This window comes from Scyliorhinus canicula, chromosome 16, assembly GCF_902713615.1.
Source record: "Scyliorhinus canicula chromosome 16, sScyCan1.1, whole genome shotgun sequence".
Lineage (NCBI taxonomy): Eukaryota > Metazoa > Chordata > Chondrichthyes > Carcharhiniformes > Scyliorhinidae > Scyliorhinus > Scyliorhinus canicula.
This window is the reverse complement of record NC_052161.1, coordinates 138,107,692-138,128,663: the sequence shown is the minus strand read 5'-3', so window position 1 is coordinate 138,128,663 and position 20,972 is coordinate 138,107,692. Positions and strand designations below refer to the sequence as shown.

Genomic DNA, 20,972 nt, shown 5'->3' with positions numbered 1-20,972 from the left:
AAGTCAAACAAACAACTTCAATTATTTTATTGTTTTCATGTCAATTCTTTTACCTTGCCAGCCAGGTTTACATGTAGGTTTAATGTTTATCTTAACAAGAACATCTTCTGTCGATCGTTTCTTTCCACAGTCGTAAGCAGTTACTGCAAGCTTGAACTGCCGGTCTTTGCTATAGTTTATCTTCTCAGACTTCTTAATATACCCTGCAAAATCATCAGTTCAACAGACATTATTAATAGTTCTTAGTAGTCGAAAGTATGTATGGCACTGATCTTGGCTAAAATAAATATTTCATCTCCTCTCCCTCCCCCCCCCCCCCCCCCCCCCCCCAAAATATATATTTTCCCTTAAAAAAACTGGGAAAGATGATGAAATCCACAGAAATCCAACCGGAACAATAATAACAATCTTTATTAATGTCACAAGTAACACTGCAATTAAGTTACTGTGAAAATCCCTGTTCGGGTACACCGAGGGAGAATTCAGAATATCCAATTCACCCAACAAGCATGTCTTTCGGGACTTGCGAAAGGAAACCGGAGCACCCGGAGGAAACCCACGCAGACACGGGGAGAATGTGTAGACTCCACACAGACAGTGACCCAGCGGGGAATCAAACCCAGGTCCCTGGTACTGTGAAGCAACAGTGCTAATAACAGCACCCAAATAACAACACTGACAGAAACCATTAGAGATTTAAAAAATTTAGGTCAACATCAAAACTGATTTTTTGTTTAGTACTTTTGAAATAATCACGACATCAAATTTAACAGTTTAGTGCTCGTACGTCCAAGGTTTTCATCTTTGTAGACTGTTAGTACACACCGAGGATTCATGGGATCATAAGTCAGTATTCATGTTAGCTTGTATACATATCAAATGGATGATCCTAATGGATTTTGATATTCTAATTTAAGGTTTATCTACCAATAAGGCAATAATTCATAAAGGACAAGGTATGGAATAAGAAATCTAGAAATGCACAATACCATATATTGGATTGTCAGGGATCTTGGATTGCTCATCATAGCTTGCAGTTGGGATACACACAGTCTCGCAAATCCCATACGATATATACTAATTCCTGTCCCAACACCAGACTTTTGTTGTTATACGGGAAATTGAACTGCATTTTTAAAATTAAAATTCAACATTTGGAGAGGCAGTGGTGTAAGTCGCTGGACTAGTAACAGAGACCCAGGATAATGATCTAGGGGCCCGGCAGGTGGCGGAATTTAAACTCAATAAAATATCTGGAACTAAAAGTCTGGCATACATGTGACTCCAGACCCACAGCAATGTGGTTGACTCTTAAACGCATTCTGAAATGGCCTCGCAGCCACTCAGTTGTATTCAACCGCTACGAAAACACAAAAAAGGAATGAAACCCGACCAACCACCTGGCATCCACCTCGGCACCAAAACTGGCAATGGCAAACCTAGCCTCGTCAACCCTGCAAGTCCTCCTTACCAACATCTAGGGGCTTGTTCCAAAGTTGGGAGAGCTATCTCACAGACGTCGAGCAAAACTTGACATAGTCATACTCAGAATCAAATCTCACAGAATCAAACCTTACATACAATGTCCCAGACACCACTATCACAATTCCTGGGTATGTCCTATCTCACCGGAAGGACCTAAATGGCAGCAGAGTGATAGGAGCTGCCCCGGGAGTCCTCAAAATTGACTCTGGACCCCATGAAGTCTCATAGCTTCAGATTACTGGCCACCATCACCTGATGAATCAGCCGAGTACTGCTCCATGCTGAACACCACTTGGAGGAAGCACTGAGGGTAACAAGGGCGCAGAATATTCTCTGGGTGGGGACTTCAATGTCCATCACAAGAGTGGCTTGGTATTAACACCACAGACCAGGCTGGTTGGGTCCTCAAGGACGTAGCTGCTAGACTGGGACTGCAGCAGATGGTGAGGGAACCAAAAGAGGGGAAAACACACTTAAAAAAAAAATAAATTTAGAGCACCCAATTATTTTTTTTTCCAATTAAGAGGCAATTAAGTGTGGCCAATCCACCTAACCTGTACATTTTTGGGCTGTGGGAGTTAATCCCACGCAGACATGGGAAGAATGTGGAAACTCCACACAGACAATGACCCAGGATTCGAACCCAGGTCTTCAGGGCCGCAGTCCCAGTACTACCCACTGCACCACATGCCATAGAAGTGACCACCGCACAGTTCTTGTGGAAACAAAGTCCTGTCTTCACATTGAGGATACCCTCCATCATATTGTGTGGTACTGGGCTAAATGGAAGACTTTAAAAAGATCTAGCAATTCAAGACTGAGCATCAGTGAGACGCTGTGGGTCATCAGCAGCAGCAGAATTCATTGCAACAACAATCTGCAACCTCATGGCCTGGCATATCCCCCACACTACCATTACCAGCAAGCCAGGTGATCAACCCTAGTTCAACAAAGAGTGCAGGAGTGCGTGCCAGGAGCAACTCCAGGCATATCAACAAATTAGATGTTAACCTGGTGAAGCTGCAACACAGGACTACTTGTGCGCTAAACTGCATAAGCATCAAGTAATAGTCAGAGCTAAGCGATTCCACAACAAATGCATCAGATCTGGCAAGATGGTGCAATGGTTTGCACCGCTGCCTCACAGCGCCGAAGACCCAGGCACATTATCCCCGTGTCTCTGTGGGTCTCACCCCCACAACCCAAAGATGTGCAGGGTAGGTGGATTGGCCACGCTAAATTGCCCCTTAATTGAAAAAAAAAATGAATTGGTACTCTAAATTTATATTTAAAAAAACAAATACATCAGATTCAAGCTCTGCAGTCCTGCCCTTCCAGCTTCGATTGGTGGTGGTCAATTAAACGACTCCCTGCAGGAGGCTCCACAAATATCCCCATCCTCAAATGATGGAGGAGCTGAGCACATTTGTGCAAAAGACAAGGCTGAGGCATTCGCAACAATCTTCAGTCAGAAGTGCCGAGTGGATGATCCATCTCGGTCTCCTCCGGAGGTCCCCAGTATCACAGATGTCAACGGCAATATGATTCACTCCACACGATATCAAGAAACAACTGAAGGCACTGGATACTGCAACGGCTATAAGCAAAAGAGATAAATGCCAGAGGGGAGATGATTGCAGGAGTTGCGGATAGTGATGAAGATTGTCAGAGAATACAACAGGGGCTAAACAGATGGCTTGCAATGCAGAACAAGGCAGCAGCGCGGGTTCACTTCCCGTACCGGCCTCCCTGAACAGGCGCCGGAATGTGGCGACTAGGGGCTTCTCACAGTAAGTTAATTGAAGCCTACTTGTGACAATAAGTGATTATATAGATAGGCTGCAAAATTGGGCAGAGAAATGGCAGATGGAATTTAACCCGGACAAATGCAAGGTGATGCATTTTGGTAGATTCAATTCAGGTGGGAGCTATAAAATAAATGGTAGAGCCATCAGGAGCATAGAGATACAGATCTGGGCATGCAGGTCCACAGATCCTTTAAAATGGCAGCACAGGTGGAAATGGTGGTAAAGCAAGCATCATGCTTGCCTTCATGGGACAGGGTATCGCGTCTAAAAGTTCGAAAATTATGTTACAGTTATACAGAACGTTGGTTCGGCCACATTTGGAATACTGTGTCCAATTCTGATTACCGTACTACCAGAAGGACGTGGAGGCTTTGGGGAGAGTACAGAATTTACCAGGATGTTGCCTAGTATGGACGGTATTAGCTAGGAGAGGCTGAATAAACTGGGAATGTTTTCCCTAGAGAGACGGAGGCTGAGGGGCAACCTGATAGAAGTTTATAAAATTATTAGAGGTATAGATAGGGTGAACAGTTGTGAGGCTTTTTCCCCAGGGCGGAAACGACAATTACAAGGGGACACAAGTTCAAGGCGAGGGGGGGAAAGGTTCAGTGGATGTGGGGGGGGGGGGGGGGGGGAAAGAGTTTTTTTTTTTTTTAAACACAGGGTGGTGGTGGCCTGCAATGCACTGCCAAGTGAGATGGTTGAGGCAGATATGTTAGCAACCGTCAAAACTTATCTGGATAAGCACATGAACAGACAGGATATAGAAGGATACAAGCAGTTGGTCTAGATAGGACACGTGATCGGCGCAGGCTTGGAGGGCCAAAGGTTCCTGTGCTGTATTGTTCTTTGTTATTCTTCAAGAGTGACTGACCTTGACATCAAGGCAACATTTGACCCAGTATGGCATCAAGGAACCCTAGCTAAACTGAGTCAATGGGAATGAGGGGGGAAACTCTCCACTGGTTGGAGTCATATCTGGCACAAAGGAAGATGGTTGTGGTAGTTGGAGGTCAATCATCTCCGCTCCAGTTCATCACTTCAGGAGTTCCTCAGGGTAGTATCTTAGACCCAACCATCTTCAGCTGCTTTATCAATGGCCTCCCTCCATCATTAGGTCAGAGTGGGGATGTTCGAAGATGACTGCACAATGTTCAGCACCATTCGCAACTCAAGATAATGAAGCAGTCCACGTCCAAATGCAGCTCAGAAACTGAACTGGACATGTCATAGTATACTGTGGCTACCAGGGCAGATCAAAGGCTAGGAATTCTCACATCCCGGCCCTCCAAAGCCTGTCCACCATCGACAAGGCACAAGTCAGTAGCTCCAAGAGTGCAGCTCCAACAACGCAAGAAGCTTGACACTATCCAGTCCGCTTAATTCTTCCTCCTTCCACAAACATTCATATCCTTCACCACCGACGAATAGTGGCAGCAGTGTACCAATTACAAAATGCACGGCAGTAACTCACAAACAACCTCGAAAACCCACCATCTCTGCCATCTAGGAGGACAAGAGCATCAGATACCTGGGAACCCCACCACCTAGAGGTTCCCCTCCCAAGTCACTCACCGCCCTGACTTGGAAATATATCGCCATTTCTTCACTGTCGCTGGGGTAAAATTTTGTAACTCTAGCCTAACAACACTGTGGGTGTACCTACACCTGAGGAACTGCAGCGGTTCGAGAAGGCAGCTCACCACCACCACCACCTGAAGGGCAATAAATGCTGGCCAACTACCAACGCCCACATGCCGTAAATGAATTAAAAACATTTTAAAACTGTTTTTAAAAACTGAGATTTAATGTCTATCTTTTTTGAAGTATATGGCTCATGACTTACCATCTTTATCAATAGTGAACGGTACATCAGGAGTAACAATTTCATAACTACAGATTTGGCTGAATTGAGGTGAACAGTCTGCATCAATTGCTTCCACTCTCAAGACACTGTCATACTTCTTTCCTTCAATGATTGTGGCTTTGTAAGACTTCTCTTTGAAAACTGGGGAGTACTCATTTATGTCATTCACCTGGATGTGAACATTGGCCCTGCAAAGCAGAAGTACAGGTCAGAGATACTGGAGTGGTTACGAATGAAAGGGGAGGATCTAGAAACAGGTCTAATAAACCAACAGCAAATGGAGGGGAAATAGGAGAAAATTGCCTTTTAAAAACCTCCCTTGGTGACCAATGGATTCCTGAGCCATGAATCCCACCATATCGACCCAAATTCAACTCAGATCGAATGCTGAACTCGCCAGTCACAACTCGGTGTATTGCATATAGGTGCTGCAATGGTTTCAGACACTCAGCAAAATAGTGCCTTTAATGTAGTAAAACCACAACGTGCTTCCGGACCATTGCTGCTTCTATTCAACTATCACACAAGTGACCAAACATGTGGATAAAGCACAAGTGTTAAAGAGCAATTTAAAAAGGAGATGGCGGGTAGAGGCAAGATTTGGGAGATAATTCCAGAATTTGGGCATGACAGCCAAAGGCACAGCCATTAACAGTGGAGCAAAGGATATAAAGTGCATCAGATAATACTATTTGAGAGGTGCCAAAATCCAGGAGGCTTAAGGGGCTGGAAGACAAAGATTAGGAGGGGCAAAGCCAGGGATGATTCTGAATACAAGAATCAGAATTTTAAGAGCACCTAGACGTTACTGCACCAGGGAGCCAATGTAGGCCAGCAACACTGGGCTAACGGTGAACAGGACTTTGTACTGAGAGGATAAAGGCAACAGAGGTAACAAAGACACAGGAGATGCGTTCTCCTGATAATTGTCCAACAATAAATACTGGAAATGTATCCGCGTGCCACACGAGGACATGAACTGGCTATCACACTCCCAGAAAATATCCAGACAGATGGGTGTTCACTTGCAAACATGAAGAATGGCCACTTGGGAAAGTACTGCTCAGATGTCCAGCACTAATGCACACCTTTCACAAGAAAAATGGTTATATGGCCCAGTAACATGTGGACTGTAGACCAATCTGAGCAAGAGAAATGTTGCTTACTGCAAGTAGTTATTCTCGCTCTTCGTTGAAAATCAGCCTGCAATTATAAATTGTAAAGTGTTTTGCATTCCTTTAATTTTCATAACAGTGATGTAAATCTGGATAATTTGCAGAGAAAAAAAGTGAAGAATGCCTGATGGGAAGCACAAAAAATTCTGGAACAGTGACCGAGGTTGGATTTTCTTCCATTGGTTGAGGTTCATTTTTTGTTGATCAGGTAAGGAACATTAAAACAGGGTTCCAATAATTTAAGTCCCATGACCCATATTTTTAGTTATCCATAATTGTTTTCCATAAAGTGTGTTGGGAATTGGGTCTGGAAATCACAGGCTTCTGTCTAGTGAATGATGCAGTAGAAGCCAGTGAATCCAACTAACTGCTGGAAGCAGTGCATGTTGGGGCTTTAAGGCACACTACCTTTTTTTTAAAAACGGCACAAATGTTTAACGGAAATCAATAAAACCCTAGATGTAATGAAATGCTTTCATATCCATATTCTTGTAACACTATTTCTTATGAAAGCAATTGGAGTCATTTCCTCTGACTTATGTACCCTGGGGTGAACTGCATTTGTATTTGGTGAGATTACGGAGCTCCTTTCATTGGTAGGAAGAACACCAAGCCAGTCAGAGCCTAAAGCAATGGAAAATTTACCTTACAAATATAAGAAATGGCCTGAACAGATTTAGCTTACCATTAGAGATTTCATATCTCCCCACCCCTCAACTGCAACATACTCTTGAATAGTTTGCAAACCTATCTGCAAATTTAGCTTGGCTGGTATGTTAAGGAAAATATTCCATTAAACACGAGACACATAAAAATAGTAATTCCATCTGCACCTTGCAAAATTATTTGAATGACAACAGAACTTCCGATTCTGCAGCATTCATTTTTCTTTCAAGGATTTAAACTATCCTCTTAATACATATGTCTCTTAAAAATGTTGCCCGAAAACTGCAGAGATGGCAATTCAATATTGTCAGCCAATGGTTACTTGTGGAATGGAGCAATCCTCCTAGTTTGAAGGGAGCTTTCTTGTTGCTCATTTTGCAGTATCGGATAGAGGGGCAAAATGAGATTATCGTGGCAGTTGCCTGACCCATTCAGCTGCTGTTAGGGTGGGAGAAATGAGAACCTATAACACCTGCAAGTTGCACCAAAACCAAAGAAACAAAAGGTGCCTCAACTCTGAACCATTTAACTTTTCAAAAGCAAGCAGGCGTTCAAGATTACCTTTAATATCTTATTGCTGATGAGCAATAATTAGCAACTCTGATTGTACATTGACTCAAAACATGCTTTCAGTCAACCAGAAGATTATGAAACAAATCTAAGTTGGCACACCAATTTTCCCTGCCTCACTGTGAATACTTACTTGTGGGACTTCTTCATATTTCCCCCATCTGGACCCTCTCCACAGTCATACGCCTGGATAGTAAAGGTGTACTCTTTCTGCAGCTCACAGTCCATCTTCTCTTTTGAACGTATGACACCTTCACCTGTGGTTTTATCAACCACCACAGCTTCAAATGGAACATTCTGCCCATGAATTCTAAATCCACAAATCTCACCTAGAGTTTAACAGACAGCAAGTTAGAGCTGGGATAATAACACATTGAACTTTTTTTTGGTTAAATTAATGTGCAACAGCAGTCCAAACTTCACAGCCAGGGATTGTTTTATTGTGAGGGTCTGTGGAGAAAGCAAAGCCTGTGTGCCTTGTTCAGGTGAGTTCTGGGACTTAGTAAAGGAGCATATGCCTGCCTTCCAAGCCACTGGTTTACATTGCATCCATTCATGCAGGGGAGAGAGATAGAGAGAGAAAGAAATAAAGAGACAGGCATTTCACAGGAGTACTTAGGACAGCTATAACTTATAACATACAGCCATGGCTGCTGGAATCTTCTATGCCAAGCTACTGGACAGAGCTGGGCTGCCTAATCTGACCAAGACAAAAAGTTAAAGTGCAAAGTTAAGTCGGAGATGTACAAGCATTTGATATAGGTTCAGCACAATCTCACAAATTCTGTCAAAATTCATCACTTTCCAAAGAAGTCAAGTCTTCCTGTGCAATGTATCTGTCCAAAATTAGGGAACCAAGACAAACCACTGGATGGCAATTCAGTATTAGAAATATCAGTTTGATATCCATTTCCAGAAATGAACACTTTGTACATGTTGTGCTCATTTCAAGTGCATCAAGTCTTTAACAAGTATCAACGGCCAACTATTGGATCGGAAACAGCCAATATATCCAACATCACCACTGGGTTCAGAATGCTTACAGTTAAACTCTAATGGATTTGAAAACTTAAATTCTCATACAAGGACAAAAACTAGAATAAAGTCATAAACAATTTATCCCACAATTGCAGCATATGTTAAAGGTCAGGCATTTGCCTTCCAAAGTCTACCACAAATATGGGGGAAAATTATTAAAGATTACACTGCAAGAAGGGATGTCGATCATTTTAATTCAAAATCAATGTAATATCAGTAAGCCAGAGTCATGATCAGAATTTCAATTTCACAATACTAATGTATAGACTCAAAGGTTAAAACAACAGAGACATTCCTGAATAGGCACAAATAATTAGACTTCTGAAAAAGCTTCTTGCTAAACACCCACGGTGATAGCATTAGATTTTAAATAATAGTTTGGTTCACATTTTTCCTTCCTTCCTTTTCTGTATGCTTTCAATGCATACAGCAGCTCCCCCTTGCTGGTTATTTGACTATAACTCCACGACGTGGCCATTATTCAGTCTTGGCTAAGTAACCAGCTGCCTTACGCAAAGGAACTTCACAGCCAAACAATGTTCAGATGTGAACATTTTCAGCCAGAGCTACTGAAAAGCAAATCAGTAACAAGAGTCTGTCTGATTTTCCCACTTTTTGGCCATCGGTAGCACTCCTATCACCATACCTCAGATAAGTGGCAGAGATATTTTAAAAAGCTCTAGTTGGAATGGGGGCTGGTTTAGCACAGGGCTAAAGAGCTGTCTTTTAAAGCAGACCCAGGCAGGCCAGCAGCACGCTTCAATTCCCGTACCAGCCTCCCCGAACAGGTGCCGGAATGTGACGACTAGGGGCTTTGCACAGTAACTTCATTTGAATGCTGTGACAATAAGCGATTTTCATTTCATTTACTCACTCAAACTACCCAAACTAGCTTCCTGTGGCTTTGCATATGGGAAGCTGAACAATTATGGTCTTTAGGGAGGGCAAGGTTATTCAGCAGCTATAAATGGGCCAGAGTTTAGAGATTAAATTTGAAGTCACACATTGTATTTCCCATATAAACTCTAGTTAACCTATCACATTGCAATTGCATACTCTTAACATTAGTGGTGCTATACCCAAAGCATTTGAACTAATGGATACTATTTTACTGATGTATTTAGTATGAGTGAATTTCACATTAAGTTTGAGGGACAGAAGAATGGATGCAAGACTACCATTTTAAACTTAAATTAGGACAATTAGTAGGACAGGAAAGCTGAGCTGGCTAAATGAATTGAGAAATTAGATTAAGAGATAGGTCAATAGAGATGCAGTGGCGAACATTTAAAGAGATATGCCAGAATACACAACAGATACATTCCAACTAGAAAGAAAAACAGGAAAGATTGACAAAAAGGTTAATACGGGTGGCACAGTGGTTAGTTCATTAAAAAAAAAAATTTTTTTTTAAAAAAAAGAGTACTCAATTCATTTTTTCCAAATTAAGGGACAATCTAGCGTGGCCAATCTACCTATCCTGCACATCTTTTTGGGTTGTGGGGGAGAAACCCACGCAAACTCGGGGAGAATGTGCAAACTCCACACGGACAGTGACCCAGGGCCCGGATCGAACCTGGGACCTCGGCACCATGAGGCAGCAATGCTAACCACTGTGTCACCGTGCTGCCCAAGCACAGTGGTTAGTACTGCTGCCTCACAGCATTCAACTCCGGCCTTGGATAACTGCCTGTTTGGAGTTTGCACGTTCTCCCAGTGTCCGTGTCGGTTTCTTCCAAGTGCTCGGATTGCCTCCCACAGTCCAAAGATGTGCTGGTTAGGTGGGGTGGATGCAGACATGATTTGCTAAATGACTTCCTTCTGCACTCTGCACTGTAGGGATTCTATGAAAGGAGGGAAAAATTAGATCCCAAGAGAAAGCTAGCAAGGAATAAAGATGGATAGTAGATAATATTTTTTTTTGTTTTAAAAAGAGTTAACAAAGTGAGCATGGTCCTACAGAAAGTGAAGATTAATGGAAATCTAAGGAGATTGCAGATTAATTGAACAAGGTATTTTACATTGGTCCTCACAAATCGAGGAAATAAGGAACATTCCAAAAATAACTAAATCAGGAACATGGAAGGGAGGGACTCACAAAAATTACAAACACCAGGTGGTACTGTGAAAATTGTCGAAGCTGCAGGCTTCAGACAAGTCCCCAGGTCCTGATGGATGACATCCTAGGGTCTTAAAAGAAGTGGTTTCTAATTTTCCAAAATTCCCTAGATTCAGGGAAGATTCAATTAGATTTGAAAATAGCAGAATGCAACTACTTTATTCAAAAAAGGAGAGGGAGAAAGAAAGAAATCTGGAATCTACAGGCCAAGTAGCTTAACATCAGTAGTGTGGAAAATGTTAGATGACATTAAAGACATTATGGTAAGCTGCAGAGATAAGTTCAAGTTAACCAGGCAAAGTCAACGTGGTTTAGTGAAAGGGACATTATGCTTAATCATTTATTGGAGCTCTTTGAGGAAATAACATGGTATGGATCAAGTGATCCAGCGGATATGTTGTATTTCAATTTCCAGAAATCACTTTGATAAGGTGCCACATCAAAGGTTAGTGTGGAACATAAAAGCTCATGGTGGAGGTGTAACATATTAGCATGGATAAAGATCAGCTCGCTAACAGTAGGCATAAATGGCTCTTTTGGCTTCTGGTTGGCAAGATGTAACATGTGATGTGATACAGGAATCAGTGCTGGGGTCTGAACCTTTTACAATTCATATAAAGGAACCAAAGACATTGATAAATGTGATGGTACAAAAAAAATCAGTAGGAAAGTCAGTTGCGAAGACATGAGGTTACAAAGAGATATAGATAGGTTAAGTGAGTGGACAAAGATCTAGCAAAGAGTATAATGTGGTAAATGTGAAACTACTCATTTTGGCAGGAATTTAAAACAGCAGCATGAATCACAAAAGTGTAGTATGTAGGTACAACAAATAATTAGGAAAGTTAATAGGATATTATTTATTGCGATTGGAATTGAATATAAAAAGTAGATGCGTTATGCTATGGAGAGAGAACATCTGGAGTACTGTGTACAGTATTGATGTCCTTATTAAAGGATGGATGTAAATCCATCTAAACTGGAAGCAGTTTGAAGAAGGTTTCTGAGACTAATATCTGGAATGGGCAAGTTGTCTTACGAACAAAAATTGGACCGGCTAGGCTTGCATCTGCTGTAATTTAGAGGAGTAAGACGCAACCTGATTGAAATACACATGATCCTGAGAGTTCTTGGCAGGGTGGATGTGGAAAGAATGTTTCCTCTTGTGGGAGAACCTAGAAACATTTAGAACATAGAACAGTACAGCACAGAACAGGCCCTTCGGCCCTCGATGTTGTGCCGAGCAATGATCACCCCCTACTCAAGCCTAACGTATCCACCCTATACCAGTACCCCCCCCCCCAATGAACCTTACTTTAACACTAAGGGCAATTTAGCATGGCCAATCCACCTAACCCGCACATCTTTGGACTGTGGGAGGAAACCGAAGCACCCGGAGGTAACCCACGGGGAGGACGTGCAGACTCCGCACAGACAGTGACCCAGCCGGGAATTGAACCTGGGACCCTGGAGCTGTGAAGCATTTATGCTAACCACCATGCTACCGTGCTGGAGAACCTAGAAACATTTAAGATGGAGAATGTCGAACCCGGGTCTACAACCCGTAGTCCCAGTGCTAACCACTTTGCTGCCCTCCAGGGGAGTTTTTTAAGGCAGAGCTAGATAGATTATTAATAATCTACGGGTGAAAGGTTATCGGGGTAGCTGGGAATGTGAAGTTGAGGTTATAATCAGATCAGCCTATATCTTATTGAATGACAGAACAGGCTCAAGTGGCCCGCTCTTTACTAGTTTGTATGTTCATAGAGGAAAATGCAGGATCCAATTTACTTTTTAAAAAAAAATTTTTATTTTTTTTTTGAGTACCCCATTAATTTTTGCAATTAAAGGGCAATTCAGTGTGGTCAATTGACTTACTTTGCACATCTTTCTTGGATTGTGGGGGTAAGACCCACGCAAACATGGGGAGAATGTGCAAACACCACATGGACGGTGACTGGGGCCGTGATCGAACCCAGGGCTAGGAGTTAGCAGTGCTAACCATTGCACCATCGTGCTGCCCCATGATCCAATTTACACAAATAGCAAGAGAACAAATGACTAGCTTCTAGGCAGTGTTGCTAAGTGAAGAATATTGGAACTCCCTGCAGATCTTCAAGTAGTACTACTGAAACCTTCGGCAACAATTAGAAGCATCCCAGAAGATTATGCAGCACTCCCTCTGTATTGTAACGGGCTAGTGCAACAGCATTTTATTTCAAAGAAGATATTCAAACCGTGGAATGACTTCAATTCACAACTTTCTCATACATGCATACATCCTGCCAAATAAAGTCAAGGCGACATGTGTGTGAAAGATATTCCTGAGATACGTGAAATGATTTTTCAACTAATGCCTAGAAATTAAATTATGCTTAGGACTATAAGTTGAAATTGCATCTTATTACTCCACTGGGCAGTATGTTCACTAATCCTTCAACAGAATGCAACAATAATGTATGTTAAAGCTGAATAATTAGGCATAACAAACAGAATATTACTTTAATTGTAACACGTTACTCAGATACATATTGAGCATGGAGCAGTGGCTGATATACACTAGCATTCAATAATCTGATATCAAGGGTCCGAATACAACTGATTTTTATTACACACTGCCAGGTTAACCCACAGCAAAGACAAGTATCCAAAGTAAAGGACAACATTTCATTATCTTATCACTTAGGTCAAGGGATAGTTGATTTTAGGATAAATACAACATCCTAAATGGAGGGAAATGGAAAGGATGTCAAACAACTGATATTTCTAACGAACCCTTTAAAAGTTAAACTTCACATCCAGTAATTTTTTGCAAATAAACCTGGATAATAATGGGGAATAAAACTGATGACAGGATTTGCTGTTCAAGTGCTGATTCCCCATTTTATGACCAGAGTTAGTGAGTTAATATAATTGTTCATGATGAATGAAAGAAAGAACCCAGGTATCACCTTCTTTGGTGAATGTCACCTCATACCTCTCTATAAGGGGAAGAAAAGATAAACAGAGATCAGTCATCAAGGTAAGAAAGCAAAAGAGTGAAGACAGGGACTAAGTCAAAGGATCATCGCAAATACAAAGCAACTGAAATTCAAACTCTAGTACTGTGCTCGATTCAGAATAGCATTTTTAGCAATTAATTTACATGTTTTTCATACAGACAGTTCAATGGTCTTTGTAAAACATCACAAATTCCCAGTTTATGGAGCCATTTTAACAAAAAAAAATCAATAAGCTTTTTTTGAAAAACACTAACCTTTACTGTTCCAGGTTCTCTAAAGACAATTTACATTAAAAAATGACAAATTATCTAACATAATTCAGAACTAAGTAATGCATTGGAAAATACTTTCTGTATATTGCATTAACTTTCAATATTGAGTAACAATACCCATGTAGACAAGTGAAATCAATTGCAAATATATATCCAAACTGGTATTTATTTAGGTAACAGTAATAATCACCAACACTGATCCTCCTACTAAAGTCACATTTTAATCTCCAATTATCCAGCAAGTATTGAATGTTGTGGCGGCAATCCAACATTTGATAACCAACAGTTCTTGACCTTGCAGTTGTGTGCAATAGTAGAGCTGCATGATATTGCGAGAACAGCATGTCCATAACTGAACATTAGAACATCTTGCATTTGAAATCTTGTCCTCTCTCCCTGCGAACTCATCCAAATAAATTTCTCAACTGATACCCTAAGATCCGAAACAAGAAGTACTCAAGTTACCCTAAAACTTTAGTATTGCTTTAAAAAAAGTTTATATCTCGGGGCAGCACGGTGGCACAGTGGTTAGCATTGCTGACTACGGCGCTGAGGACCCGGGTTCGAATCCTGGCCCTGGGTCACTGTCCGTGTGGAGTTTGCACGTTCTCCCCGTGTCTGCGTGGGTTTCACCCCCACAACCCAAAGATGTGGTTAGGTGGATTGGCCACGCTAAAATTGCCCCTTAATTGGAAAAAATAATTGGCTACTCTAAATTTTAAAAAAAGTTCATATCTCCAAGTAACACATCCTTATCACTACACATCAATTATTGTTTTAATGAAAACCATAAAATCCTTATATTTAAAAAAGGGAAGTGCTGTGAAATATAGTTTTGACCTCATCTCTGTATATATTTATAGCCACTGAAAAAAGCCATTATTTTAAGCTGTGTTCACTTTAGTTCCATTAAGGGGCTAAACACCAGTGGGCTAAACACCTGGTTTGTAAAGCAGAACAAGGCCAGCATCGCAGGTTTAATTCCCATACCAGCCTCCCCGAACAGGCGCTGGAATGTGGCGACTAGGGGCTTTTCACAGTGACTTCATTTGAAGCCTACTTGTGACAAAAAGTGATTTTCATTTTATTTTTCACTTTACCTTTAATCTGGTGGATGAATAAAAATAGGTAGTTTTAATGCCTCAGGAAACTCTGCAGCTGAAAGGAGATGTGAGAGGCAGGCACAGACTTGTGGTCAGGAGGAGGAGTGCTTCCCCTTCCTCAGATCAATCAGCAACTACAACCAGCAGCCACACGCCTAACCACCTGAAAGCTTTCAATCTGGCTGTTTTTAATTATGTTTCTCCCCCACCCCAGCTGTTTCTGTTGGGGCAAAGGTTTAAAGATTCTCATGTTTTTATTCTAGTCTGCAAGTTTCTTTTCCCAAATTGTTCCAATAACAACTATTTCATTTCTCACCTGACACAAAGGAAGGAGGGTGGGAGATTTCACTTAGCAGACAACCATGGAACTGTGAGGTAACAGGAAGGATTTCAGAGTAATGAGGAGGACTAGCAGACGGCAAGTTGATCGAAGGGGGATTAAAAAGTAACGGAGAAACAAGTTTATTCTCGTCCTCCTTCAAAAGGATAAGCATTACTTAGGGGAAACAAGGTTAAATGGATTACTGTTTAGGAAAGCTTGCAGCAAGAGCTCTGATGGTTACGGTAGATGTTGCCAGACCCGCTACGTGCTGGCCCAGGTGGGCATTAATCCTAAAGTGGCAGAAGTGGAAAGTGATTGATAGAAGGAACCAAGAATATTGTGGAATTTGAGGGTTTGAGAATAGGAGGCAACTAGGGGTGGGCAGTAAATGCTGGCCTAGCCACTGACGTCCACATCCCGTAAATGTATTTTTATTTTTAAAAAGTTGATGAAATGTGAGGAAGAGCAATGTAGAAAAAAGCAACAGTAAAATTTTGCACAGTGAATTGGCAATGAACTATATGCCAAAAGAGTGAAATTTATTCATGATCGAGAATCTGCAATAGGGTACTCTATCAGTTCCAAAGAAAAGAGAGGAGGTCTGGAAAGGATTAGGAAATCCTGGCTAAGGAGGAAAATAATCTTGGATTAGCTGATGTTCAAAGAAAATCCAACCATGACAGCAGCTGTAGACTATCTCAGGGGACTACAGCCAATGGTTAAAGAGGCCTGGTTAATAGTCTCTTGGATTTAATGAAAACTTGCCTTTCTCAGGCAGTGCAGTGACAAATATAACTGCACCGCATCCAACTCCCCTCAACTGAGGGGAGTGGAGTAATTTTTCATGCCACCCATGTATACACAAAAAGGAGTGTGGTAACTAAAAGGCAGGATTTTCAACTGGAAGACAGAGTAGAGGCATGGCCAACAGTCACAAATGTGTCTTTTCTCTAACAAGTTTTGAGCAAGAAAACATACTGGATCATCACGCATAATCTATTTGGAACCCTGCAGTTATCTGCATTAATTAGATAGTAGGCCATTCAATTAGCTCACTGGGATCAAAAGGCTTAATGCCTAGCATTTACTGAAATCCTACACAACTGTTTGGATGTTAAGACCATCTGGTCCACAATGTGTCGAAACTGTTAATTTATTTGGTATCAATTCAGTAAATTGAACAATCGTGGTGATAGATTAGCTCAAGTGTTTTATAGAAATGTAAAATTGCAGGCTGCATCACAAGTAAAGCCTTTGGAACAGCTGACAAGAGCAAGCCAGTTATGGATTGTCAGGCAGTAGCTATGAATTGTGTTCATCAGTAACTGAAATGTTTGATATTTCCAAACTTGAGATAAAGTCTAAAAACTACAGAGGATTGTTTTGTAAATTCAGTGTTTGAGTTCTCCCCAAATCCTCCCTATTCACCAGTGCCAAGTGCAAGCATGCAACTGCATGCTAGCGGTAAACTTGCAAATTCAATTAAATGGACATTACTGTGAATGGCAAATATAACTGCACTGCATCCAACATTACACGGTGCCCTTTGCTGAAGAAATCATCTTCAACCGGAAGAGGTATTCAGCAGCGAATTAAATGCATAAAACATTTGTTGTTTTTAAAAAAATATATAAATAGAGAACCCAATTCATTTTTTCCAATTATGGGGCAATGTAGCGTGGCCAATCCACCTACTCTGCACATCTTTTGGGCTGTAGGCCGAAACCCATGCAAACACGGGGAGAATGTGCAAACTCCACACAGACAGTGACCCAAAGCCAGGATCGAACCTGGGACCTCGATGCTGTGATGCAGCAGTGCTAACCACTGCACCGTGCTGCCCTTTGCATAAATAATTTGTATGTGCTTCACCCAAACCAAATATATTGAAATAGAAAGCCACCCATGGAATCCCTACAGTGCAGAACGCAGACATCTAAAAGAGCATTCCACCCAAGCCCACTACCCCGCCCTTTCCCAATAACCTCTTAACCTAACCTTTGGACACTAAGGGGCAATTTAGCATGGCAATTCACCATGTGCAGGCTAAGCTGTAAAGTGGGGTTAAGCAGCTATGATTTTTATTTTGTAGCAGTTACTTTATGTTTTGCTTCAATTCAGTTACCATTTGTGGAAAAATAAAATATTTACCCAGCTGGCCTATTCCTAAAATTCTGAGTACGCAGAGAATGCCCGTATTGCTGTATAGATTTTGGTATCCCCAGAAGTGGTCAGCAGATTTGGTTCTGTTTAAGTTGATGCTGCAAGCTGTTTTGGCTTCAACTAATTGCCACTAGATATACAGGGAGAGAGCAAGGTACATATGAAAACATTTTTCAAGTATAGAAATACAAGTGACCAAACCAACACAAATAATCACCCAAATACTTAGCAACTTCCTCATGGCAAACTGGTACAAAAGGTGAAGTTTAATTTAATAATCTTTGTCACAAGTAGGCTTACATTTACAATGAAGTTACTGTGAAAAGCCCTTAGTCGTCGCCACATCCAGCATCTGTTTTGGTACACGGAGGGAGAATTCAGAAAGCCCAAATTACCTAGCAGCATGTCTTTCGGAACTTGTGGGAGGAAACCGGAGCACCCGGAAGAAACCCACGCAGACACAGAGAACGTGCAGACTCCACACAGACAGTGACCCAAGCCGGGAATAGAACCTGAGACCCTGGCGCTGTGAAGCAACAGTGATAACCATTGTGCTGCCCAGTCACACGGGATCAGGGGTGAGCTGGCAAGATGGCTATAGAACTGGCTCGGTCATAGAAGACAGAGGGTGGCAGTGGAAGGGTGCTCTTCTGAATGGAGGGCTGTGATTAGTAGTATTAGCAGATGACACAAAGGTTGGCAGAGTTGCAGATGGTGATGAGGTTTGTCAGAGTAACAGCAGGATATAGATCGGTTGGAGACTTGGGCAAAGAAATGGCAGACAGAGTTTAATCTGGACAAATGAGAGGTAATGCAGTTTGGACGGTGTAAAACAGGTGGGAAGTATATTGTAAATGGCAGAACTCTTAGAAGTATTGACAGGCAGAGCGATCTGGGCGGACAGGTCCATAGATCACAAAATGGCAACACAGATAGATACGGCAGTCAAATAAGCATATAGCATGCTTGTCTTCATCAGTCAGGGCATGGAGTATAAAAATTGGCAAGTCATGCTACAGCTTTCCAGAACTTTAGTTAGGTGTACAATTCTGGTCCCCACATTACCAGGAGTCTGTGGAGGCTTTGGACAGTGTACAGAAGAGATTTACCAGGATGCTGCCTGGTCTGGAGGGTGTTAGCTAGGAGGAGGTTGGATAAACTTGGATTATTTTCACTGGAATGACAGAGGTTGAGGGGCGACCTGATAGAAGTTAACAAAAAATTATGAATGGCATGAACAGAGTGGATAGTCAGAAGCTGTTTCCCAGGGTGGAAAACTCAATTATAGGGGGACCTAGGTTAAGGTACGAGGGGCAAAGTTTAGAGGAGCTGTGAGGGGCAAATATTTTTACACAGAGGGTGGCGCATGCCTGGAACTCTCTGCCAGGGAAGGTTAGATTAAGGTACGATAGCAACTTTTAAGAGGGATCTTGACAAATACATGAACAAGCTGGAAATAGAGGTTTCAGGCCTCAAAGTGCAGACGGTTTTAGTTCAGACAGGCATTATGATTGGTGCAGGCTTGGAGGCCCGAAGGACCTGTTCCTGTGTACTGTCCTTTGCAAACTGTATAGTCGCACTTGGTGCAAAGAACTTGTGAATAAGATAATCTTAACACTAATCATAATCTTTCTTCAAATTTGTGTTTTTAATATAAAACTTAATACCAAAATTGAGAGCCGGTTCTTGTAGGGCTGGGGCTGGTTTAGCACAGGGCTAAATCGCTGGCTTTGAAAGCAGACCCAGGCAGGCCAGCAGTACAGTTCAATTCCCGTCCCAGCCTCCACAAACAGGCGCCGGAATGTGGCGACCAGGCGCTTTTCACAGTAACTTCATTTGAAGCCTACTTGTGACAATAAGCGATTTTCATTTCATTCATTCATTCTAACAAAAACACCAGACCTCTGAAACATTAACTCTCTCCCCTTTCCACAGATGCTGCCAGCCCCAACTCGTTCCAGTTTTTGTTTCTATTTCAGATCTCCAGCATCCATAATTTGCCATCTGATGAATTTATTTTTATATTGCATACACTAGAGGCATTGGGGAAATGAAATGAAAAATGAAAATCGCTTATTGTCACGAGTAGGCTTCAATGAAGTTACTGTGAAAAGCCCCTAGTCGCCACATTCTGACACCTGTCCGGGGAGGCTGGTACGGGAAAGACGAAGGATGTAACAACAAAAAGTGTTTTGCAGTATTATGTAAAGGTGAGAAGTGATATGAAGAAACGTGACTTAAGTACAGAGTTATTTACATCTCAATTCTTTTAATGGGTTCTACACCCATGGCAAAATAAAACATAACCCCTACGTCTAAGATTTTTATAAGACTTAACACAGTGGTTTATATAGTCCTGCTTAACAAATCCATCCATTTTAATAATGACAACGAACAAGGGAGAAGGTGTGGGAGTAGGGGAGTTGATCTCCTAGAGAGCTGGCAGACATGACAGGTCAAATGGCCCTCTGTGCTGTAACCAGTCTACGATTCTGACTGCAATCCTATTGAAATCTATGAAATCTATGCTAACAAAGAGACCCATGGATTCCAAATAATGGGGATCAATGTTCTTAAATCAAGTTCTGTCATAATGTTCTTTCTGTTTTAAATTTAGAGTACCCAAGAGCACTGTTGCTTCACAGCGCCAGGGACCCGGGTTCGATTCCCAGCTTGGTCACTGTCTATGCGGAGTCTGCATGCTCTCCCCATGTCTGTGTGTTTCTTCTGGGTGCTCCGGTTTCCTCCCACAGGTCCTGCAGGACTTGCTTGTTAGGTGAATTGGACATTCTGATTTCTCCCTCAGTGTACCCGAACAGGTGGAGTGTGGCGACTAGGGGCTTTTCACAGTAACTTCATTGCACTGTTAATGTCAGCCTACTTGTGACACTAATAAAGATTTTTATTTTTTTTAAATTTCCAATTAAGGGGCAATTAAGCGTGGCTAACTGACCTACTCTGCACATCGTTTTGGGTTGTGAGGGCGAGTCCCACGCAGACACGGGGAGAATGTGCAAACTCCACACGGAGGGTGACCTGGGGCCAGGATCGGACTTGGGTCCTCGGCACTGTGAGGCAGCAGTGCTAACCACTGTGCCACCCCTGCCATAATGATCTTTGATGTAGATTTGAGACCATTTATAATTTTCAGCTCAATAATAAAACAAATCCCATATTCAGAAACATTTCCAATTGAAATATCTAATTCAGCATTTTATGCAGGAATTACAGATACAGATCAATTTTTACATACCCGCATAACGTAGAGGTGCATCTTTATCCAAGGCAATTAATGGAGGATCCAGCAGGACTGAGATGTCATTTTCTGTTACAATACCATGATACGTGGTTTCTATCCATGGCTTGTGCTTGTTAACTATAA

The 20,972-nt window shown here is 41.8% G+C and overlaps 1 protein-coding gene across 4 annotated transcripts in view; it reads right to left on the bottom strand.

Annotated features, from left to right (window-relative positions):
- Positions 1 to 20,972, bottom strand: part of clstn1 (calsyntenin 1) — a 99,771-nt gene that overhangs the window by 35,575 nt on the left and 43,224 nt on the right. For 2 of the 4 annotated variants that reach the window (XM_038822117.1, XM_038822120.1), the window contains exons 2-6: positions 20,844 to 20,966; positions 13,680 to 13,709; positions 7,705 to 7,900; positions 5,140 to 5,348; positions 54 to 203 (exon numbers count right to left, since the gene is read on the bottom strand). In XM_038822117.1, the coding sequence (XP_038678045.1) occupies positions 54 to 203; positions 5,140 to 5,348; positions 7,705 to 7,900; positions 13,680 to 13,709; positions 20,844 to 20,966 (708 nt within the window). The remainder of the gene's footprint in view (positions 1 to 53; positions 204 to 5,139; positions 5,349 to 7,704; positions 7,901 to 13,679; positions 13,710 to 20,843; positions 20,967 to 20,972) is intronic. The other 2 variants (XM_038822119.1, XM_038822121.1) reach the window with 1 other exon arrangement.